Source organism: Mustela nigripes, chromosome X (genome assembly GCF_022355385.1).
Source record: "Mustela nigripes isolate SB6536 chromosome X, MUSNIG.SB6536, whole genome shotgun sequence".
NCBI lineage: Eukaryota > Metazoa > Chordata > Mammalia > Carnivora > Mustelidae > Mustela > Mustela nigripes.
The window spans coordinates 98,377,979-98,403,680 of NC_081575.1; the positions used below are offsets into that span (position 1 = coordinate 98,377,979).

The 25,702-nt window shown below is 39.6% G+C and overlaps 1 protein-coding gene across 4 annotated transcripts in view; it reads right to left on the minus strand.

The window, feature by feature from the left end:
- The window catches only part of GK (glycerol kinase), an 80,022-nt gene that overhangs the window by 14,412 nt on the left and 39,908 nt on the right, over nucleotides 1–25,702 (minus strand). For 2 of the 4 annotated variants that reach the window (XM_059386273.1, XM_059386275.1), the window contains 8 exons: nucleotides 24,580–24,717; nucleotides 21,327–21,436; nucleotides 20,803–20,869; nucleotides 19,734–19,751; nucleotides 17,991–18,026; nucleotides 17,545–17,612; nucleotides 13,150–13,192; nucleotides 12,403–12,483 (listed from right to left, as the gene is read on the minus strand). In XM_059386273.1, the coding sequence (XP_059242256.1) occupies nucleotides 12,403–12,483; nucleotides 13,150–13,192; nucleotides 17,545–17,612; nucleotides 17,991–18,026; nucleotides 19,734–19,751; nucleotides 20,803–20,869; nucleotides 21,327–21,436; nucleotides 24,580–24,717 (561 nt within the window). The remainder of the gene's footprint in view (nucleotides 1–12,402; nucleotides 12,484–13,149; nucleotides 13,193–17,544; nucleotides 17,613–17,990; nucleotides 18,027–19,733; nucleotides 19,752–20,802; nucleotides 20,870–21,326; nucleotides 21,437–24,579; nucleotides 24,718–25,702) is intronic. The other 2 variants (XM_059386274.1, XM_059386276.1) reach the window with 1 other exon arrangement.

Consider the following 25,702-nt stretch of genomic DNA (forward strand, 5'->3'; position numbering starts at 1 on the left):
TGTAACACCCAGTGTTCCTAAATCAAGCAACAGCAACCAAAAAAGTGAGCAAAAAAGCTAACTACAAAGTAATTATTCAACAAAATCACTAAGGGATGGGAAGGTGGGGGAGGAGGCTGTGGCAATAAGGAAGAAAACATATGATTTGGTGTCAGATGAACAGGTTTTGAGTCCAAACGCTAGTTTTTAACTGCTATGTGATCTTAGGCCAATTAGTTCGGCTTAGTGAGCCTCCATTTTATAACCTCTAAAATGGTGGTGACTATCAGAACACGTACTTAAACTACTATGACACTCAATATGAACAGACAGGGGAAGGGTTATAAGTGAATGTAAGTATTAGCTTCATTAGTTTTCTATGTTAAAAAAGTATAATCCAAATTCCACTGACTGAACAATGGACAAATAAATCTAGTATATTCACCCAATGGAATATCATTTGGTCATGAGAAGGAAAGCAGCTCTGCTGTAACATGAACCTTGAAAATATTACGCCAAGTGAAAGGAGCTAGTCACAAAAGATCCGTAAGGTACACAATTCCATTTATATGAAAATGTCTGTAATAAGATACCACAGAGACAAAGAATAGATTAGTGGGTGCTTAGAGTTGGGGTGGTGCAGTTATTCTTTGGGGTGATAAAAATGTTCTAATGTTAGACTGTGGTGATGGTTGCATGACTCTGTATACTGAAAACCACTGAACTGTAGGCTTTAAAAGGGTGAATCATGTGATATGTGAACCGTATCTCAATAAAGCTATTATAAAAAGATCCTGGGTGGGGCCAAAAAAAAAAAAAAGTACCAAGGGCACCCAGGTGGCTCAGTGGGTTAAAGCCTCTGCCTTCGGCTTGGGTCATGATCCCAGAGTCCTGGGATCGAGCTCTGCATTGGGCTCTCTGCTCGGCAGGGAGCCTGCTTCCTCCTCTCTCTCTGCCTGTCTCTCTGCCTACTTGTGATTTCTGTCAAATAAATAAATAAAATCTCTAAAAAAAAAAGCTTAAAAAAAAGTACCAGAACAAACCATTAGGAATTTCAAAAAAGGTTTTTTGTTTCTGATGTTTCATTCATACAGATTATTAATGTCAATTACTTCCAGAGTCATCCCAAACCAAACATCAGGTGAGGTTAAGTACAGAAAGCAGAATGTTTCTAATCTGTTGCCTACCTCCCTGCCTCCAATTCAATTAACTAAATTACAGATGGCCACCCCTCCTTGCTGTCAACTTCCAGACTATAAACAAACTAGACGTGGAACACGATGACTGGTTCCAGCATTCATAGTTTCTGTGAGAAGCTATATGTTACTGCAAAGCGGCAGACTGCCACAGTCTTTCTCTTTATACAGCAGCGTTTCGTTTTAGCTATAAAAAAAATTACTGAGGAAGAGATCTGACATCACTGGGCAAATTTAACGAGGCTTTAAAAATGGGGAAAAGAGCCCAATTCAACAAATACCTTAAAAAGACTCTAACCCACTGTCTCTGTGGAGAAGTTTTCAATACACTCCCTAACTTTGATATGTCATATATGTGTGTACTTAGTGGAACCATCAAGGAAAACTAAAGACTTTAGAATTTTCCTCTCAAATTTCTTTTGGAAGCAAACAATTCAGTGATAGTAGCTGTTAAAAACAAATAAATGTGTAAGATTTTCTAGACCAGCATTGTTCAATAGAAATATCAACTACATATGTCATTTAAATTTTGTACCTACCATGTTAATAAAGTAAAATGAGACAAGTTAAATAGTAATATATTGTGTTTACTCCAATATACTAACAATACCATCACTGCAACATGTAATCAATATAAAAATTATTGAGGTATTTGATTTTTTGATACTAAGTCTTTGAAATCAGGAATACATTTACACTTAACACCACATCTCAGTTTGGACTAGACACATAATCCTAGTGGCTTACTGTATTGGACAGCACGATTCTAGATGTAATTCTAAAAACAGGTGTCCCTTTCTCCTTATACTCTCAAAAGACACTGGGCCTAAACTGTATCTAACCAAGAAATGCAAATATTTTCAATATTTTTAGGCAAGTAAACTAATGAACTTCAAACAGCTGCTGGGCTACAAGTCTAGTGTAATGGTTTTGTGGTTATCAGCTAGTGGAACTTTATACTTTGGGAAACCAAATACTGATAAACCTCATTTCCACTGAAAAGGCAGTACGCTATATGCTTAGATACTATTTTTTTTTTTTTGGAGAGGAAGTAATTTGTTTTGGCAAAAGGAGTATCAAGGTTTTCATGAAAAGTAACTGGTCATGAGCCAGAGGGCATCACTTTGATTGAAACAAAAGAAAAAAATTAAAGCCACTCTCAAGGCTCCAGAAGAAAATTATTTTAAATTTGGTTATCAGGAGTATATAGATAGGAGTGTTTTCCTGTAAGCAAAAAAATAAACTCAATATAAGAAGATAAAAGGTAGATTAAGAACAGTCATCTGAAGTAAGAATGTAATTTTGGTACCTGGACATAATACATGGTATTAGCTAGCCTTCTAAACAATTAATAAAACTGAAAGAAACCTCCAAATTCACAAAAGATGTGGTCTTCTGAATTCAGAGGCAGGGGATAAAGTGGAAGACGGTATAATGTTTTCAAGAAGGAAAAAAGGGTACAGGAACAGAAGCCTAAAATGACAGATGGTGACAGTCTACTTGCTATCAAATAAGTTACCATCGACTACATCCTAAATATTAAGACCCAATACTTCAGTGTCTTGTCTACAAACATGAATGAACTCTCATTTGAAGGCTTGACCCAGGGAAAGGTGCATAAAAAATGAATAGCTGTACTTGAAGAAAGACATAATAGAAACGAGAAGGTGTAAAGAAAAATAAATGAAATGATGAATAGGACAAGAGGAATAAATAATTTAGAAGCTAGGGGTGCCTGGGTGGCTCAGTTGGTTATGCATCTGTCTTCAGCTCAGGTTGTGATCTCAGGGTCCTGGGGTGAGGGACACACAGGGCTCCGCGCTCGTGAGGAGTCTGCTTGTCCCTCTCCCTTTGCCCTTCCCCACCCTACTCGGGCGCTCGCTCTCTCTCTCTCTTAAATAAATAAATAAAATCTTTTAAAAAACAACTAAATACATAGCCTGTTAATTGGAAGGCTAAGAAACAGGCTATCAGAAAAGCAGATTAAAAATAATGAAGTAGGGGGCACCTGGGTGGCTCAGTGGGTTAAGCCTCTGCCTTCAGCTCAGGTCATGATCTCAGGGGTCCTGGGATCCAGTCCTGCATCGGTGGGGAGCCTGCTTCTCTCCTTCTGCCTGCTCCTCCTACTTGTGCACCCTCTCTCTTTCACACACAAATAAATAAAAATCTTTATACAATAATAAAAAGTCTCTCTTTCTCCCTCTCCCTCTGCTCCTCCCCCAAACCCTTGCTTATGCTTGTGCGTGTTCTCTAACAACAACAACAAAAGGTAATGAAGTACATCTGACGTAATGTCATAGCAGACAAATATACTTTTCCTCAAGACCTCTTTGCCATGAACAGTATCCACATAAAGGAAACGTCTCAGGATACGGCTTAGTTGTATGATACAAGGCAGTTATGGTTAAAATCACTGGGTATGGAGGAAAAATTACGTAAAATTAAGATTATCCTCAAATTGCTTAAAATCATCCATTAGGCACAGTAAACATAGCTTTGTGCATGCGACAGTAATATGCATCTGTGTATATAATTTATACTGTACTTAATTTGTGTTTAGGATTACAAATGCAAAATCTAACTCCATAGCATTTTTAATTACACAGAAGAGAGAACTGAAACCTAGAGTTAAACCGGGGGACCATTACTTTTAAAATGTAATCTGTATTATTAATACTTCAGTAACAAGTTAGGAAATTAAGATAAAAAGGATTTACCGCTCAGAAAGTATACTTTCCAGGATATTACATTACAGAAGTCCATGAACGTTTACAGGCTATGGCAGACAGGTCCTTAATTAAGGTGGCTTCCACGGTCCCCCCCTCCTGCCCACGGGGAATCCTCTCTCCTTGAGCGCAGTGGGACTTAGGACTTGCTTCCAATCAACAGTACATCAATGGCGATGGGGGGACCCATGATGCAGGATACACGATTAAGCTACAAAGATTACCACGGCTGTAATACGGACTCTCTCCCTTTCCTGTTGGCTTTGAGAAAAAGTACAGGGGTCCTCTGTTGGGATCTTCATGTGAGATGAAACTGGGTGGCCTCTAGGAGATGAGGGCAGCCTTTGGAAGGCAACCAAGAAACCGAAGCCCTCAGTGCTACAACCACAAGGAACTGAACTCAGTCAATATCTGAGTGAGAGGGCCTAGGAGGAGACGGAACATTAGATGAGACCACAGCCTTAGCCAACACCTTGACTGCAGCTTTGTTGAGTCAAGTGGTTGTAAGCCACTTACCTTTGTGGTAAGACTGTTACAAAGCAACAGGTAACTGACATACAGGCTTATACCAAAAATGGAGTATCTGGCTTAAGAAGGATGAAAAACTCAGGGCACTTGGGTGGCGCTCAGTTCATGATCCCCGGGTCCTGGGATCAGGAGCTGTGTCAGGCTCTCCACTCACTGGGGAGTCTGCTTCTCCCTCTACTCCCTCCCATCCCCCGCCTGTTTTCTCTCTCTCTCTCTCTCAAATAAATAAATAAAATCTTTTTTTAATAAAAGGATGAAAAACTCTAAAAAGGAAATCTCAACACACTATCATCATATCAAAGAAGAGATGGGAGAAAGGACGTAAGAAACCAAGGGCGACTATACAGAAGTCCTCTTTGCAATTCTAATAAAGACAAAAATGGCATTAGGATTTGGCATGTAAACAGCATTTACTGAGTACCTATTCCATGCCAGCCTGTTCCAACAGTGGTGTAGCAGACAGACAAGTACCGTGGCCTCAGGGAACTTGCATCTCAGTGACACAATACAGAATATGCAAGTCTCAAATCCTAAGTAATCTCAACGTCATAAATATTAAAGGCCCCTAAAGCATTTCTGTTTTGTGAAATAATATTTAGAAAAAGATAAACAACAGAAGGGAGAAGCACAGCTTAAGGAAGATAGCATCCTATTAACAGATGGCAGAGAAAAGGCAGACCTACTCAACTGCTCTATTTTGCGTCAACCTCTTTCACCACTAAGAAAGATTTTCCAGCAGGGGCATCCAGCTGGCTCAGTTGGTGGAGCGTGTGACTCTTGATCTCAGGATTTTGAGTTCGAGCCCCATGTTGGGTGCAGAGACTATTTGAAAAAGTCTTTAAAGAATAAAAAGGGGGAACGGGACGCCTGGGTGGCTCAGTTGGTTGGGCAGCTGCCTTCGGCTCAGGTCATCATCCCGGCGTCATGGGATCGAGTCCCACATCGGGCTCCTTGTTCCACAGGGAGCCTGCTTCTCCCTCTGACTCTGCCTGCCACTCTGTCTGCCTGTGCTTGCTCTCACTCGCTCTCTCTCTGACAAATAAATAAATAAAATCTTTAAAAAAAAAAAGAATAAAAAGGGGGAAAAAAGAATAAAAAGGGAAATTTTCTAGTGAATGAGTGGGACAAACTGAAGCAGTTTAAGAGGGGTTTTAAAGACTTAGAACAACTCAAGAATCATGTGTCCCAATTCCTTTTTACTGATAATGAAAATAGGAACCTACAGAGGTTAACGTATCAGGACCAGATGAATCACATGCCAGGGAGGAGGGAGGAAAAAAAAAAAAGAATTCTCTTGGTGATGTCCACATCAGAAACGGTGAGTTTGCACTTTAAAAATCCCCTCTCTCTGTTCTAGACACAGGATAACAGGGCAAAATGTAAAAAGGGAACACTAAAACAACACATGCTGACTCAAACGCAGAGCAGCGGTCGAGGGGTACAGAAACAGAAATGCACAACTGAGCAGGGCTTGAGACCACAAGCATAGGAGGTTCTGCTTCGGTTTTCTGTATGCATCAGGAAGCAGGAGCGGGGGCCAGGAGCCAGCTCCTCCAAGGAGTGTGGCTTGCTTGCGAAAGACAAGGAATAGTATCAGCTTCAGTGCTCGAAGCCAGGTGCTAGGTGGCGCTCTCCTGCTTGCCTAAGGAGAACTATTTGCTGACAAAGGCTATGGCTTAATAGAAGATGAGAGGGGAAGTAAAAAGTCCAAAACACATGAAGAAATTATCACGAAATCAGTCGACAAGCCTTAATAGCTGGAAGAGAAGTCACTTTAATCTGACAAGGACTTTAAATAAGTCCGTGCTGGAAGAATTCAAAGAGATAAATTGAGGCATGATTTCCATTTTTGAAAAACGGCCATGAAATTATGAAGCAAAAGAAGAGAGAAATAAAACAAGATAAGGTGGGTATGAACAAATACCAGTTAAAAATGGTGGAAATGAAGTTACTGAGTCAAATTTAAGAGTATAATAGGTGGGGTCAACTCTAGAAGGAACAAGATGAGGAGATGGCATTCCAATACACGGCAGGTGGTAGTTAACTTGCTGCCTCCACTGAGAAAAACAGTCTGCAGTCCTCTACCCAAAGGGAAGATACACATATTCTATTCCCACAGCAAGATGGACATAGCAGAGGTATACAGAAATGTTCACAGCAGTACTTTTCATCAGAGACGAAAAGAGAAAACAACTAAAAGGTCATCAACAGTTGGATAAACACTACACCATGGCATTTTCATATGGGGATGAAAAGGAATGATGTCAAAGCTCTAGGTAATACCAGAGAGAATCTCACAGATGTGATGCTGAGTGAGAGAAGCCCCATGAAAGAATATATACTGTGTAACTCAGTCTCTCTCACTTTCTCTTTTCTCTTTTTAATGTACAAAGTATTAAAAACATGAAAACTCAACTCTGGTTTTAAGGGTTACATGTATGTTTAAATAAAGATTTTATTTATTTATTTGAGAGAGAGCACACACAGGCAAGTGGGAGGAGGGAGAGGGAAAAGCGACTCCCCCCTGAGCAGGGAGCCCCACTCAGGGCTCAATCCCAGGGCCCGAGATCATGACCTGAGCAGAAGGCAGATCCTTGACTGACTGAGCCACCCAGGCGCCCTGAGGGTTGTACTCTTAAGTGCTGGAACTGTAAAGAAAAGTAAGGAAGTGACTGTAATAAGAGCCAGAGCACTGGTGACCTTAGGGGAGAGGGAGAGGCTGGGAGTCGGAGGCGCACACAGGTTCCTGGCTGTTGGCAGTGTTCTGTGTCCTGCCCTGGGTAGAGGATACATGGGTCTTCCCTTTATCATCATTCGTCAAGCTGTACAAGCGGTTATTTTATGCATCTTTCTGTATGTGTTTTATACTTCACAATAAAAAAGTTTTGATTTGCTTTATTTTTTAAAGGTTTTATTGATTTATTTGTCAGAGAGAGAGAGAGCAAGCAAGCACAAGCAGGGAGCTCCATGTGGGACTCGATCCCAAAATCTTTGGATCGTGACCTGAGCCAATGATGGGCACTTAAACAACTGAGCTACCCAGGCATCCCTGCTTTGTTTGTTTTAAAGAAAGAATTTGGGGGGTGCCTGGTGGCTCAGTGGGTTAAGCCTCTGCCTTCGGCTCGGGTCATGGTCTCAGGGTCCCAGGATCCAGCCCCTCGTCGGGCTCTCTGCTCAGCGGGGAGCCTGCTTCCCTTCCTCTCTCTCTCTCTCTGCCCGCCTCTTTACCTACTTGTGATCTCTGTCTGTCAAATAAATAAATAAAATCTTTAAAAAATAAAAAGAAAGAATTTGGAATGTAAGGTAGGGAGGGAGGACTAGCCAGGGATGCAGCACAGAGAAGCAAGGGGATGAAAAGTATGTAGGTATGTAGAAGAACACACCATTATCACCTAAGATTTTATACCCACCCCAGAGAGAGGGCAAAATAACAACAAACCTAAAATGAACAGGCTTACTGCCTGAGGCTCTTAGAACCACAAAAGGAGGCCCTTCTGCAAGAAAAAATAGGGGGAGTGCCATAAAAGGTCTGAACCCCCCCCAAAATGATACTGGACACAAAAAATGATAAAATAAGCCCTTAGGTATGATTGGCTATCTACTGATAAGAAAAGAGAAATACTGCCTGCTTAAGAAAAACAGAGGGGAACCCAGGGGCGCTCAGATGGTTCAAGCATCTGGTGCTGACATTCCTCCTGATCTCAGCTCAAATCTTGATCTCAGAGTTGGAGCCCTGTGAGCTCTGGGCTGGGCAAGGAGCCTGCTTAAAAAAAAAAAAAAAAGGCAGGGGCGGGGTGGAAATGAAAACTTTAAACTCAGTGACAGGATTGCTGGTAGAGGTGACAGGAAAAGCATTCTAAGTCATCATCATGGGTGGGACATTCAAATTATTAAACAACTATCAACACTGCTAAGAAAATATACAGTTAAGCAATACACTTTTTTAAAGTTGGCTCCACACCCAGTGTGGGGCTTGAACTCACAATCCTGAGATTGAGTCGGATACTCTACGGACTACGGACTAAGGTTAAAATAGTATCTACAAAATATAAAGGTACCCAGAAAAGAAAAGAAACCCAAAACAATGACGATAGGAAATGCATGCTGCTGCTTTCAAATCAGCAGAGGGAGAATGCAAGATTAAAAGACTTAAGATGGGCAGCTACTTTTAAAGAACGGAGGGGAAGTTTTTAATACCTCAGACTGCCAACCCTACCAATCTGTCAAATTAAATAAATGATTATTAAATACACACTTTGTAAGCACTTACCAAAAATGGAAGTGGTGTGACCAAGTGGGATTAGCAGGAATTGACTGAGGAACAGTTTTACCAGTATAGCTTTGGTTTGGTACAATTTTTTTACATGTCTGTTACTTGAAACAAAAAGAAGATACAGGGAAAAAAAAGAAAAAATCCTATTTCCTACTGCGAACGTGTGTGTGTGTGTAAGTGCAAGTGCGTATGTTGTGGCTTAGGCAGGCTGCGGGGTTAGCAGACAAAGTGAGGGACATATCCGAGATGCACTGAAAAGAGATGGACTCAGGAGACTGGAGATGGCAGAGGAGTAGCCAGGTGTCTAGATTTTGATGTCCAATAACCTGAATTTGCATCCTGGATCTGCGGCTAACTAGCTGTCGAAAGTTACCATAGCCAAGTGACTCCAATTTCACTTCCTACTCTCAAATGCCTTGTGAGGACATAACAAAGCCTGTTGTCAGTCTAATCTACCATCCCCTTCAGCTTTAAAATTCTATGAATCTTGTATTCATTTATTTCTTTGTTTATTTTATTTTTTCAGTGTTCCAAGATTCATTGTTTATATACCACACCCAGTGGTGTGAAAAGATTCTATGAATGTTTCAAAAAATTACATGAACCGAAACAAAACCTTAAAGCATATACTTGTTAAGTTTCCAGATGAGGCAAAACTGGACAAGTAACAGATTAAAGAGTGTCAAAGAATCTAGACTGTGTCACCGTAGGCTGAAATCAATATCGTTAAATTTGACAGGAAGAAGCAAAGACTTGAATATAGATTAACAAAAGATCTGCAGGGGAACCTGGCTTGCTCGGTTGGTAGAGCATGTGACTCTTGATCTCGGGGTCATGAGTTCAAGCTTCAGCTTGAGTGTAGAGATTACTTAAGGGGGAAAATAAAGATCCACACCAATACAGAATGGAGAGGATGTGACATGACAATGAGTCATTTGAAAAAGAGCCAGATATTTTAACATCTGCTCCTGGAGCCAATGATATGATGAGGTTTTTAGACTAAATTAATGAACTCTCAGGCTAGAGTAGCAGAAGCAGTGTTTAAGGTCAGAGAGAAATAAATCACACTAGTGAGTACAAGTCAGATTACATGTAGAGTATTCTATTCCATTCTGGAAGATTCTGACAAATTGGAATACATGTAATGCAGTCCAGAACTAGAAAGCATCCAGAAACCATATGACATCAGGGCACTAGAGAAGTTTATCTAGGAGTAGAAAGACCCAAAAAAACAAAAGCCACCCCCTAGTATTTGAATGCTCTTGGCAATTGATCCAGGTCCAGTGGTACAGGTGTTGGTAAGAAGCAGTCTTTGGTGCTATCTTCAAACAGAAGATGGAGGGCTACTGGTGAAGAAAAGAAGAGAAGGCTCTTCATGTTGAGAGGAAGTAAAGATCAGGTAAGCCCTATCCAGGGGCCCTTTCCAAGTCTAAGGCATCTGTAATTCTAAAAGACTATGTCCAGTATAAGGAAAAAAGAGAGCAGCTTACTCAATTGCCATAGGTAACTTTTAACAGATAGTACATACTTGATGTGCCCAGCTCTGTACCAAGCACTTTCCACATGGGGAAACAGAGCAGGACAGGGCTTATAGGATTTCAGGGCTTATAGGAATTCAACTTTTGAGAAATGATATGATACCATTATTACATGACCAAGTGTTTCTGAAGTGCTTCTATTATCCATAGAGAAGGGGGTAGGGGAGAGAGCACAGTGCTTAATGTCAGGAGGAGGGCAAGAAAAAAATGGAAATAAATTCTTCATGCTCTAGGCAGAGCAACTAATAAAAAAAAAACAACACTAATTTCAAAAAGACATATGTACCCCCATGTTTACTGCAGCATTATTTGTAGTAACCAAGATATGAAACAACCTGAGTATTCATCAATGGATGAATGCATAGGGATTATGTAAAGGTGTGTGTGTGTGTGTGTGTGTGTGTGTGTACACATATATACATCTATAATACATATATACATATACATTATATATAAATGAATACTGTGTTTTATATATATAGGAATATATATATAAGGAATATTAAGAATATGCATATACATACTATAGATCTATGGATAGATCCGGAGGTGTTTAGGAATCCTACTCAGACATAAAAAGAATGAAATCTTACTATCTGCAACAACATGGATGAAGCTTGAGGGTATTAGGCCATGTGAAATAAGTCAGAAAGAGAAAGAGAAATTTATGTTTTACTTTTATGTGGAACCTAAAAAACAAAAGAAATGAACAAAACCAAACAAAACTCATGGATACAGAGAACCAGAAGGGTGGTTGCCAGAGGAGGGGGGGGGGCGGTCAAGTGAAATGAATGAAGGGAGTCAAGAGGTTTCAATTCCAGTTATGAACTATAAACAGAAGTCTTTTTTTTTTTTTAAAGATTTTATTTATTTATTTGACAGAGAGAAATCACAAGTAGATGGAGAGGCAGGCAGAGAGAGAGAGAGAGAGGGAAGCAGGCTCCCTACTGAGCAGAGAGCCCGATGTGGGCCTCGATCCCAGGACCCTGAGATCATGACCTGAGCCGAAGGCAGCGGCTTAACCCACTGAGCCACCCAGGCGCCCCTATAAACAGAAGTCTTAACACTTATGGCCAAATTATCATCGGACACTTTAAGAAACAAGCCTCAGTAAGCCTTCAGATCAACTGTATATTTGTACATTTCAAGGGAATGATTTAAAATGAATTGTAAAGAGATGGCTTTGAGAAATGTATCTAAGGGGAGGAGTGGGGAAAGGGCTAAATGGGTGAAGGGGGAGGAAACAGAGGCTTCCAGTGACGGAATCAGTAAGTCACAGGAATAAGAGGCACAGCATAAGGAATGCAGGTAATGATACTGTAATAGCGCCATATGGGACACATGGGAGCTATAGCTGTGGTGAGCACAAATGCGTAAGCTTGCTAAATCACTAAGCTGTACTCCTGAATCTAATGTAACATCGTGTGTCCGCTATATTCAGCAACAACAACAAAAGACTAGGGGGTGTGCCTGGCTGGCTCGGTCAGTAGAGCATGTGACTTGGGGGTGAGTTTGAGCCCCACACTGGGTATAGAGATTACTTAACAATAAAATCTTAAAAAAAAGAATATATATGTGATTTGATAAAAAGAATACTGCTTCTTTCACCTTACCAATAAAAGTAATGGCTCTAATATAAATTCAACATTTCCTACAGACTTAGACTGATCTATTCCTACCAGAATTTACAAACGTGTTTAAAACAAATACTTCTACTTCATGAAACATGGCATAAAATCTCCTCACTTTCTTTTCCAAATCAAAATTGGACACAAAACCTATTTTTATGGGGAGACACGTGAATAGAGTTCCTCTGGTTTTGCACCCAGTGGTTCTCTTTGGAACACTGGGGCACTGTAGTTATAAAACACAGAATTTTCCAGCTAACAGAAATACTTGGAGAGCAAGTCAAGCAGCTACAAGGTGCCACAAGGACTGGAGAAAGAACCAAGGAGCCCATATACTCAAGATCTCCTTGGAGTCCTGTCCCCAGCTCAATTCCAAGTTCCTTCCACTCAACCAAATGCCAAGAAAAAAAAAAAGCTTAATTTTTTTTTAGTCCTACATATTAAGATTAACCAGAAAAGGTGTTAGAAAGCATCATGATTTTCACTGGCTTTGATTGTTTGCCATACTACCCATATTGATTGAAAACTACTTACTTCCAAGGCATAATACACTGGTTTGTCTCTGCCAAGCTTATAAGCCACTGTGGTCAGAAGGCCATGCTCAGAAAACACACACTGTAGGAAAGAGAAAAATATTTCAGTAGCCAGGAAAATAAAAAGATAGCAGAATAGTATTTTTTAAAGCTAAGATGACCTAAGTACAAAAATAATTCAATAAATATGTAACAATTTAAAAGAGTCAAAATTACCAGTCTTAAGAACATATTTAAACAGTACAAAATGTTTATTCCTTGATCCAAATTAGATTTGCATTAAGAATCTGACATAGCCTTAGTATAGATATCTCACCAACAATCAAAAACACACATAAGGGACGCCTGGGTGGCTCAGTTGGTTAAGCAGCTGCCTTCGGCTCAGGTCGTGATCCCAGTGTCCTGGGATCGAGTCCCACATCCGGCTCCTTGCTCTGCAGGGAGCCTGCTTCTCCCTCTGACTCTGCCTTCCACTCTGTCTGCCTATGCTCGCTCTCGCTTGCTCTCTCTCTGACAAATAAATAAATAAAATCTTTAAAAAAAAAAAAAAAAAACACACATAAAAATTTCAAAGAACCTAAAATAGTTCTTACTAGAGCCACTTAAATTTCCTGATTTTCGTAATTTTTATTGAGCTCTAAATTAAACCCTAATAAAGATTAAATAAAATCTGCAGAATAAGTAACTTAATAGCAAATTATACTCGAGCATTATTTATATGAAGTTAGAAAAGACTTTCAAAACCAACCTTGCGGCCTGTATTACATAGTAAGAAACAGCCCGTTCCATATCTATAGTTGGGGGAAGAAGAACAGTGTGACAAGGTTATTAAAAATAAATCATGAAACATCAATAATACAAATCATTTAAACTGACATACAGTAAGTCATTATCTTCAAGTTTTGGACAATTTCCAAAAGTTTACAAGCATTACATATTCCTTTTGGAATAACGTTCTGAAGACTAAGTCTAGAAGAAAATGTACTTCGTGCAATCCTAATGGAAAAATACAAGCATAGCATTTAGTGCCTAGTCACAATCCAGAGCTGTGTATAAAATGTCACCAAATGACAACAAATTCTACATCCCAGTTCCAGTGACATTGCTTCTAACCCACGTTGGGGCTGGCTGCTTAGCTCTGTCCTTAGTACAATCCTGAACTGCTATCTTCTGCTATCTTCTGCCCTAGAGGGGGGAGGCTAGGACCAGAATGCGGAAAAGTGGAGATGGACCTCTGGGACCAGAGTGGCATAGAGAAGAAAGCTACTAAAGGCCTCACTTTCCCATTCTCTCTGCAGGGTAGGCCATTCTAACAGGTGGGAGGGTCAGAGCGAGAATGGAACGTGGCCGCCCTGGAAGAAGTGAATTTATTTTACGGCAGCCATATAAAGTATAAGCTTTGGACTCTGCAACAAGTCTGGCATTTGGACGTGAGTGAGTAGTTTTGACCTGTGCCAGGCAGAGAAGTAATCCAAAGTGATACCAGTAAGGGTCACTTCCATGGAGCTGGCTGTGACTGTCACCCTTGGCACTCTACAAACCATTCTGCCAAGGCTTGGGATCCCTCCTCATGAGCCTTGCTGCTGTGCAATTTGATATTCCAGCAGGTGGGAAAACAGGGAGCACTCAGTTCAGTGCCAGGCAGAAGGATCACAGCAGAAACCACCACTAGTAAGCACTAAGTCAGCAGGCACCATCATGTGCGTGTAAAGCAAATAGAAACAAAGGGCAATTTTTTTTTTCTAGCAAACATTTTTCCCGGCACCACTGTTGTGAATAAGAAGTAACCAAAGTCGGTCTATCTCTTTTCACTCAAATATATTCTTTGCCTATAGACAAACAGCCAACACATTCAGGGAGCATGTGATGAATGAGTATCTACATTTTTAAAGACACCAGTCAACTAAGATTATGTATGGGTAATAATACATTTATGAAGGAAAACACACAAATCACAATACCCTTTTATTTCCACAATGCTGGAAAAGCTATGAATTTAAGTTAATCTCCTTTAATAAGTATTCTTAAAAATGATTATCTGTTTCAAACCTTAAAAAGTTAATTACCTATTTCACATTTTTAAAGGAGAAGTCTGTACCAATTTAGCCCCCATATTAACACCCTGCACACCGAACAATAGTATATAAGTCTGAAAGTACCAAACTGACACAGAGGCTCAAGGCATTTAATAAAAGTGAATTCTTAAGTGAGTATACTTCATATGTAATTAATGAGCATTGCTACCTATAGGCCACAATCTGCAAAGCAGTACACAGGCAATTATTTTCCTCTGAAATTTTATGATTTTCTTCTTCCCAGACATCAAACATACATGGAGCTTTCAGCATTTATATGGGCTGCCTATCCTTTCTCAAGACGGTACTGTGTTTAAACATCCCAGAGAGATGTCTGACTTTTCTAACCTCTGTGGCAGCGAAGGCTGCCCACTCTCCCTCATGGAGGAACCAGCCAAAGCTGGACCACAGGAAGAGGGTGAATGGCCCCAGCCGAAGCCATGATGGTCGAGGCTTCCTTTAGAATACTTAATGCCTCTGGGGAGAGAGGTCATCTATCTTAGGTTCTTGTCCTTCAAAGCAAAACTAAATGTTCAAATAATCCACATTCATTCATGAAAAATCAGGAAATACAGAAAAGCAGAAAGAAAAATGAGAATCACCCATAATCCGTTCCTCGGCACCAAAACAGAGATGGGCTTTCCAGTGAATTTTGAGCTACCTGTCTTGTGCTCCCTGCTGAGGTTTGAAGAGACTGAGTCAATTCTCAGCCCCACCCTCTGCAACCTCTTTGGACTTCATCTTGACCATCGCTTCTCTCTCATTCATTTTACAACTCCCATCTGGTCTCTACTCAGACTCCAAAAAATGCAACGCACAGTGGCTGCGGAGGTACTTTGTAAGCCCTCCCTGGCTTAGACCAACCTTCCAGGACTTGTGATAACACTTCCACAGGAAGGGAGTCCAAAGAGGAGGAAAAACCAACAATTTTATAGGGAACGTCCCATGTGCTCTACACCGTGCTAGGTACTTGCTTGACAGAGGAGAGAGACCCTCTGATTTACTAGCACTAGCATGCCTGGCAAAGGAAAAAGGGCGGAGGGGAAAGAGCCTAGTTTTCCAATGTGTCTGTTGACTCCTGGTACAGCTGCCTAGAAGCCAGAAGAAAGAGATGTTCCCAGACCTATGCTCACGCTTGTTCAAGCTCTCTCAGTCATAACCTCAGGATACCTTGATCTGCAAAGACTTTACCAATCTCCCCTCCTCCCCGACCAAACCTCACGCAGATGATGTCACACTGTCACATGAGGACTGCTGAGCACGCCAGACCACAAGAGCAATTCATCAAAAAGGTTAGACATTCCATTATCCACAAAAGAAGAATTTAATCACTGTTGTTAACATTGATGACAGAATTAGGAAATCCTCTAGAAAAAAATAAATGTAGATAGTCTCCTGCTCGGTCAATGTGCTTCTCTCCTACAGAGAGTACAGTAACACAAGAGAGGTTCAGAGCCCCAGCTAAGTGCAATCAGATGGATCTGGGGGCCAAGACCGCTTATTTCACTTACTAGCTTAACTATTCTGAACATGTTTTCTTATCTGAAAAATGCAAGAAATCTTATCTCTTAGATATGGGGCTTGTTACAGATTCCCAAGGAAGAGTAGTAAGGAGACAAGATTAGGAAACAATTCACCAAACCTCTACTTCCATCATTCCTTCTACTTCTTTTTTTTTTTTAAGATATTATTTATTTATTTGACAGAGATCACAAGTAGTCAGAGAGGCAGGCAGAAAGAGAGGAGGAAGCAGGCTCCCCACTAAGCAGGGAGCCCGATGCGGGGCTTGATCCCAGGACTCTGGGATCATGACCCGAGCCAAAGGCAGAGGCCTTAACCCACTGAGCCACCCAGGCACCCCTCCTTCTACTTCTTGTAGAAGGAGAAACTCTAGGTAATGAGGAGAAAGAACAATGCCAGGAAAACTGCATCGAAAATCCCGCAAAAATATACCTTTACAATTTAGTGAGAAAGACTAGGGCAGGAACAGTGTATGTGGAGAAATATAGTTCATTTTGAAATTTTTTCTTTATGTTAAAAAAAATTAAAGATTTTATTTATTTGAGAGAGAGAGAGATAGCCAGTAAGAGAGAGCATGAGCTGGGGAAGGGTGGTGGGGGTTGAGGGCCAGAGGCAGGGGGAGAGCAGACCATCTCCGGCCTCCCCACCCTGAGCAATAATGACAGCATCACCAAAGAAACTTCTTTCTTTGGAAGAAAGATCATTCCACCTTTCATGAAAGGGAAACTGTATGACTTTGTTTTATTCTAAACAATTAAGAAGGAGCCTCAAACCTCAAAGCACATGGGAGTCTTAGTAAGCAGTATTCTGTAATATTTGGAGAAAGCTATGAATATTTTATCTCCATATTTATTTTTCCCAAATTACTTTCATAATGAATATTGCAATGTCTTATTTCAGAACACTTTTTTTTAAAAAAAGAATTTATTTATTTGACAGAGAGATAGAGAGCACAAGTAAGCAGAACGGCAGGCAGAGGGAGAGAGAGAAGCAGGCTCTCCAACAAGCAGGGAACCTGATGTGGGGCTCGACTGCAGGACGCTGGGATCATGACTTGAGCTGAAGACAGATGCTTAACCACCTGAGCCACCTAGGTGCCCCAATCATTTATTAAAGTATTCTCTACACCCAACCTGGGGCTTGAACTCGCGACCCTGAGATTATGAGTCACATGTTGTACAGACTGAGCCAGCCAGACGCCCCTGAAACGTAGTTTATATCATGGCTCTTCCTCCCCTCTGCTCTGCCCACCTCCACTCCCCATCCCCACCCAACTAAAACCATTAACCCTTTAAACCAAAATTTAGTTTCTGGATGAAAAATGTATTGAATCAAGATCTTTTCAAGCCTCAGCAGTGTGTTTACATATGGTATAATGTATTTTATTTGAAGAAGAGAAGGAAAATTAAATGGCAAAAAACTTACTGGAACTCCTAAGCTATTGATTTTTAGCCTGGATGAACTTCAACAGGTTTTCCTCATTCAAAGGACCAAAGGGATAAACAAACAAATCACTACTAGTTTTGGGGTCTGTTTCTTCAACTCACGTATTTTTGGCTTGACCATCCTGGAAGCACATTTGTCCCACCAATGCAGCAGACTGGTCCCCCAAACACTGAAAGCATAAATGACAATAAAGAACACTAAGACAGTGCCATTACTTTCCCCTTTAGAGCTGCCATAGGATTTATTTTTCCTTTTCTTCTTTATCAAGGAATGACCTGTCTTGATTTATGCATTGATTCCATTTGGCCATTTCCCCATTTCCTAATATCCCCTACAAGATATTAGGTATGGGAAGGAAGAGTTAGAATTTGGTCAAAATGTTCCCAGTGGCCCACACTGTGTCACCTAAGAACAAAAATCAGCCAATTCTGCCGCTTTCACCTTTCTTCCATAGTTTCAGAAGGGGCAGACTGATTAAGATAGAGGAAGAAGTCCCCTCACATGGAAGCAGGTAGGGTTGGGGAAGTAGCAGGGAGAGGAAACTTACCCCAGATATTGGCACACCTTCCAAGGCCCCAGCTTTCTAATAAAATTTAAAAAAAGGATTATGAGTAATCACGAACTATTATCTCTACTAACACAACTGCAACAGGAATGAACACAAACAACAACATGCCAGAGCATGTGGGCAGACAAGACAAAGCAAGTGTTTCAACTACATATGTGGTTCAAGGACAGATACGAGACATATTTCTAGAATGACAAGACAACACATGGTATTGGTGAATGGACGTCAAACACTGGGCTGGGAATCAGAAGACAAGGGGTCTACTCTTGGTTAGTTAGTGTTAAGTCCCTGAGCAGGCTGCTGAAACCTCTCTAGGTCTCAGTTTCTTGATATATAAAATGGAGTCTAGGTAACATGAATGCCTAGGTCTGATAGCTCTTTGTTATCGTTGCCATTAATAAGGAAAACACACACATCCTTTAAAACAAACATATGAATAGCTATCAAACTGGCATGGAACAGCCTCAGTTTGGAAGGTTGTATTTTACCAAGTATCCTTCCTTATCCAAACTGCTTTTGAGAGAAGTAAGAAACCCAAGAGCATTTGGGTATTGGCTATTATTTGTTCATAGCCGACATCATTTTTCAAATTTAGATAAGCAAGAGTTAATTTAGGTCACACATAGTGGTTTTTATTTAGATCAAATATGGCTAGCATTCCAGAGAAAAAAATGAGATTTAAGTGGCTGTGTATTTTACCAAACTTCATTTTTTTTTTGAAAATTCTAATACAAAGCAATTTCTACTGGTATTAAGGAATTAGGGGGAAGGAACGTGATCCACGAAGTAGTGTGATGTACTAGGAACAGGGCCAAAAAAAACCTTTCTATGGACTGCCCCTTTGGTCTCCCACTGGTGAGCCTCTAGGAGCTTCAGATTCCCTAGCTAGAAGAACAGAAGCTGCCTCACATAGCTACGATAAGGAAGCAATAGCATATATGTGGAAACTCTGTACAAAATAGAAAACATCTTCTAGATGGTGGATATTATTTTATTTCTTTCATGCCTTCTGTTTTATTCAAGACCTCTCTTTTTTATTTACTGGATATACTCTTAGGAAACCTGAACCTGGATAATAAGCAAAGGGTACACTTCATAAGGAACTGAAAGTGAACCCGTAGGAAAGCGAGAGGCTGTCTATCTTCATATAAATACGAGAAGGCTTTGCTGACACTATGGAGGTATTATCAAACTACCAGCGGGATCTACTCATGTGCATTCCAGCACATAAAGCGCTCCTTTTCCTTCACGGGGGGTGGGGGGAGTCTCTGGAGGATTCCTGGGAATATCCTCTGGTGAAGCATGCAGAAAAAGTGACAGTGCATTTCCAACTAACTAGTCTGAAAGGCTGGTCAAGTATCACTCACAGTAGGCATTTAGGACATTTAAAAACCACATCTAATTTCCCTGTTAACGCCAAAGCCCAAAGCACATCCCAACTGTACTTTGTCATGGGAGTATCAGAATTTCTCATTCCAGGAAACTAGCTTAGTCTTTTACTTTGAAACACCGCTTTCAGTCTTATGGGAAACTTAAAAACAGACATGACTGAGTTTAAGGAAAACCTAGAGCTTGTCTAGAGCTTCTAGCAATTTGGAGGGTCATGGAGATTCTAGATAAATCTGCTTAGTAAATGGACTTCTTCTTGTCTAAAACTAAACGGAAATGCACTGTATCTTTTCCAAATGAATGGGTAGCATAATTGGCGGGCAACCTACTCACCAGGCTATGAGAGATTTTCTACAGTCAGCAAGGGGGAAAGGAGGACAGAAGCACAATATTTTAAATGCAAGAAAAAAAACTCGGCCAGTAAATGCTCTTCCAACCACTCTCTAAAACTGTTTCTCAAGGATAAGTTTTTTTCTCTGACCCAACGCAGTCTGTAGACAGCTATGAAGTCATCCAAGCACTTGTACTGCAGTTGCGCCGTGCTTCTCTTAGAAACTTCCAGGATGCTTTTTTAGAAATGAAATATTTACGAACTCTGCTCAAGCTTTATCCAGAGCACGTAGTAATCAACTCTATTATTATTGACTCTATAAGTACAGTTTCTATTATTTGTCACGAAATGTCTAAACAATGTATTTTTCTGGTAACTGGCCTTAGACATATTTTTAAATTTCATCGTAAATTCTAGATTTTTGTGCTCAAATACCAGTTCAAATCCTCCTGGAGGTTTTCATCCCTGATGTGTAATCAGAGATACTCAATGATGCTTAGCACACTTTTTGCTCAAAGTACTTTTTCTCCCAGTTTTAGTGAAAGCAACAGTAAAATGTCCCTTATGGAAACCAGTTTCATTAGCAATCACAAATCAAAAACAGACTCTTTTGTTTTCAGTTTCTTTGCTAAAGTTTTGCTCAGGCTGACAAAAAAATCTAATATAAAAATGTGGTCTGGCCATGAAAAGACATACAACAGGAGAAAGAACAATAAAATGTGAAGAGTCCTTCCTCTAAATTGTAAGCACAAACTACTAAAGTTACTTCAACTAAAAGAATAAACAGGCTCAAACATTCCCATGCCACCCTCTATAGTTAATTATTCCATTAATACTTTGAAAGTAGAATACTTAAAGAACGGCCAATTAAAGTTTATGAAATATAAAACCAACTGGTAAAAAGGATTCTAAAATTTTTAAGTTATATAACTATTTAAGCAGCACTAAATTCTTATTTTATATACTATCACACTTACAGAAAAGTCACAACTCTCAAACTAGAAAATGTCACACAACTACTTTTGAATTCTGAATAGTAAAGATTTTTTTAAATGTTTTTTTTTTTTTTACCATTAGGCCATAGATCTCAGAAGAACTCCGGACATTTGGAAGAATCTTCATCGGAATTTCAAAAAATCTGAAAAACAGTAAGACAAGACTGGTTATATAACACTATTTTAAATAAATATCTAGAAACATTTATATGTTTTTAAAGACAAAAATGTAAATAGCATTAAAAATGGACATATTTGAGCGTGGAGTTAAATAATAAGCCAGCAGAACATAGTTGTATGTTTGGGTATTTATCATTCTATCTTTATACAAAGCCAGTAAAAAATAAGAAGCACACAGAAAACAAAGTACTTTTTTTTTTTTACAAAGTACTTTTCTAAAGAAACCTAACTTCCTAATCAAGACAATTTGGCCTGTTGGCTATATATTCAACAATAGTCTCTTTTTTGAATACACATTATAGACTTATATATTATATTGAGATATCGACCAAGTTTGGTGCTCCATCAACATAAGAAAATAGTAAGATTTAGGTTATAAATAGTAATGGGAAATGCTTTTTAGGACAAAACACAACTCACTCGCAGAGCTCTTTATCCCATTCCAGAGAGTGAATGTTGAAAAGCATTGTCCTACTTGCATTTGTTACATCCGTACAGTGGACCCCTCCATGGGCCCCTCCCGTCAAACTCTAGACAGAATAAAAGGACAGGTTAGATTTGTACTAATTTGCTATTTATTTATTTTTATTTTTAAAAAGATTTAAAAATATTTAGATTTAGTTGAGAGAGAGAGAGAGAGCATGTGAGCAGGAAGAGGGGCAGAGGGAGAGGGAGAGAATCCTCAAGCAGAATCCCACTGAGCACAGAGTCCAATGCAGAGCTCCAAATCAGGACCCTGGGACTGTGACCTGAGCCAATATCAAAAGTCAGATGCTCGACCAACAGAGGCACCCCCTAATTTGTAATTTAATTTACATGCTGCCAAGGGTCATAATCAGTAGCAGAGTGCATGAAGCAGAATGGAATATGTCATTTAATTTTCTAGTTTTCAGCAGTGTCCAATAGAAATACAATGCTAGCTACATACGTAATTTTAAATTTTCTAATAGCTACATTAAAATATAAAGAAGGTAAAATTAATTTTAATAATACTATATATTTTCTTTAGTTCAATATAGCCGAAGTACCCTTTTATTTATTTAAGATTTTATTTTTAAAAGTTTTTTCAAATTACTCAATATTGGATAGAGATTACTTGAAAATACAAATTTACAACCAATATGAAATTACAACCCTGAAATCAATAGTTGTATGCTCCAGTGGCTGAGGAGACCAGGCACCCCCCAAAACATCCTTTTAATATGAAAAATTATTACTGAGACAACTTACCTATGTATTCATTTATTATTTTTAAAAGATCTTATTTATTTATGTGACAGAGAGAGACAGACAGCAGGGACAGGAACACAGGCAGTGGGAGAGGGAAAGCAGGCTTCCCATTGAGCAGGAAGCCAGATGTGGGGGCTCGATCCCAGAACCCCAGGATCAGGACCTGAGCTAAAGGTAGACGCTTAACCATCTGAACCACCCAGGCACCCCTATTTTATATTATTTTATTATTTTAATTAATGTCTACATCCAACACAGGGCTTGAACTCACAACCCCTAGATCAGGAGTGGCATGTTCTACTGACTGAGCCAGCCAGGCGCCCCAACATTTCACCTACTTAAGCATAGTATATATTTTACACTCACTGAACATATCGATTATTTGATATTTAATATTTGATATGGCTAGGAAGCAGTGCTTTCCCATATTTGAAGTGTTTGGTAGCCACACGTGCTTAAGTCGCTACCATATTAGACAACAGCAATCTAGTAAACTGGTAGTTAAACCGAAAAAACATCAGTTTTGCTTTCATCTGTTATCTTTGGAAAAGGCAGTCTTACCACATTTGGCGAAATGAAATACATCAGTATGTCTGCCTCTTCAGGATCTCACAGAACTCTGTGCCGCTGTTCTCTGTTTGTGATTTAGTTTTTTGGAATAACAATTCTCACTGGGTTGTGCCTACCCAAGTATGTATCCTGAAAGCAGAGTTTTAAAATCTCCTGTGTTAATACCCCCCAGCACTGCTGCTTTCTTTTGTGTGGGAGCAGTAAGAGGTAAGAAAGGAATAAAAGAGCAGAAAAGGCATCTCAGAAAAAAAAAGAAAAAAAAAAAAAGATAAGGCTTCTCAGCACCTATGCCCCCACCCTGCAGCTAACTGAGCTCTCCCCCTCAGCTCACAGGGGCCCCACCCTGCCTTACTCTGGTTTCAAACAACTGACTGTCAGAACTACTGTCAGAAGTATTTCAATGTGGCAGGTATGAAAACTGCGGGCCAAGAGAGCACCAACCCCGGTGTGGCCTGGCCAAGCACAGGGAGGGCTGGGGAATGCCCTTCTTCCTAGTGCTGGTTCTAGAAGATCTGCTCTGTGGATCTGGCAAGTGAAAACGGGGACAATATTCCTCTGAAGCTCTCCTGAATGTTGAAAAGATAGTCACATCCTTACTAAAGTAATTACAAATGAAATGATACGTGTGGGGATTTGCTTTACAATGATCCGTGGGGAGAAGCGTATGTGAGTGTAGCTGAAACAAGACTGGCCACAGTTGATTGCCGTAGCTGGTACACTGTTGCACAGGTCCATTACACTATTCCCTCTCTTGGGTACAGTTGAAAATGCCCGTAATAAAAATAACAAAAGAACAAACAAAGAGAAAGGGGGAGAGAGAACATGTACTTTTGAGATAACTCTGGGAAATGTCTAAAATGTTAGTTTCTACTCATCTGTGTTCAGCTTAGGCAAAAAGATTATACTTCAAAATTCCATTATGATTCTTTCATATTATGGCTTAATAAGAGACAGCTGCGTAATGCTGAAAGCAGCTGCTAGTCACACAGGTGTTCTATTATGCTAAATAGCTACTTCCTTTAAAAAATGACCACTGGAAAAGAGCATATGATAGGCAAGAGGAAAAAGACTACCTAAACTATGAATTACTAATTAATTACCTAAATTACCTTTTCTAAGGATAATAAATATGAGATGTGGTTTTGGTAATCACCATCCATTTTTATGGCAATAAAGGAAGAAAAGTAAGGAAGACGTAGGCAAAAACGCCTTTTTTTTTTTTTCAAAGCATCTATTGAAAAATTTTTGAGGAAAAATTCACATTAGATTAACCATTAATCAGTTCAAAGAAGACAACTCAGTGGCATTTAGCACCCTCATGATGTTGTGCACCCACACCTCTATCTAGTTCCAAGATATTTCCAGCCCCGCAAGGGTATACTCTATCTATTAGTAACCATTACCCCCTTCCTTCAGACCCCTACAACTTCTCTTCTACTTTCTTTTTGCAAAAATGCCTCCCAAACGGAGACTGAAATGTTCTGCTGTCTCTCAAGTGGCTTTTCTTAATAATTTTGGCAGCTAACAAGTTTCAACTCGAGGTGCCTGGATGGCTCAGTTGGTTGAGTGACAAACATTGATTTTGGCTCAGGTCATGATCTCAGGGTCATGGGAACCCACATCAGCTCCAAGCTGGGCATGGAGCCTGCTTAATAATCTCTTTCCCTTGCCCTCTGCCCCTCTCCCAGCTCATGCATAAACAACACACACGCGCGCTTGCGATCTCTCTCTCTCTCTCTCTCAAATAAATAAATAAATAAATAAAGCCTTTTTAAAAAAGTTTGAACTCTTAGTAGAAAATAGAGAGAAGGCAATACCATCTAAAAGAATTCTACAAAACTTTCTCCATACTTAACATTATATTTAAACGTACCCAAATAAGCCACGAATCAATGGTCCCAAAAAGAGCTCTATCTTCTTCAACAGCCCTTTGAACTTTTCTCACATTGTCAAGGAGCCAACGAAGTTTCACCGCACTGAAGTAAGTGCTAAGTGGAAGGCCTGTCTTGGACTAAACACAGTCATGAAATTCAGCCAGCAAATTGAAATAAAACACCAAACCAAGAACCCCAACAAATCGCAAAATATTCAATGGCCCTAAAGTCAGTCCCATGGTAATATGGATAAAAATGATTTTCCTATCTCATGGCACAGAAAAGCATGTTCATGAACAAAGATCAGCATGGTATGTTTGCAGTTCAAAGAGCATCCACGCTGCAAGGTAAAGAGAAAATTAAATGACACAACACCCTATAATCTAGATGGTGAGCAAGTAGATGTTAGCTTTTGTGTTATTATATACAGAACCTAGTCTGAAATTCTGCCTTTTCATTTTTTATTTCATGAAAGTGAAAATTTAAACTATTAAAAATCAGAGTATATTAAACAGTAACCAGATAATTTTATGTTTTAAAACACATATTAACAATATACTTGTATGTGTAAAAAATATAAATATATACACAAACACACATATTCAAATAGCATAAGTGGAGAATAAAGTAGAGCTCAAGGACATGCTAGAAGAAAGCAACACTGAGTCGCTCTGTATTAAGAAAGTAGTTGCCTAAAAACTCAGCGAGTACATTAAACAAAGGGAGGGTGTACTGAAAAAAGGATAAATGCTAAATATAAAATACATATGGGCTTATCAGTCTTCCTTGAGAACAGATCAGATCCAACTCTTGTTTTTGTTAGTACATTAAATACCAAACATATTTATTTATAAGAGCTGATGAAAGAGGTTAGGAGGATACATACATCAAAATAATGCAACTATCTTTCCCCTCCCCCAATCCTTAGTTTCCTGATTTATCCCCTAATTACAGTTAAGTGATACCTTCTTCCTTCTTATCTGCTATGGATATGTTTGGTAAGAAAATACAAAACAGACCAATACTTCAATGCACCCTCTAAGTTATGACTCTTAACTCATGGTTTTCTAGCTTTCCTAGAAAAAAGTAAGACCCGTACTCAAAAGTAAGGAGAGGAAATAA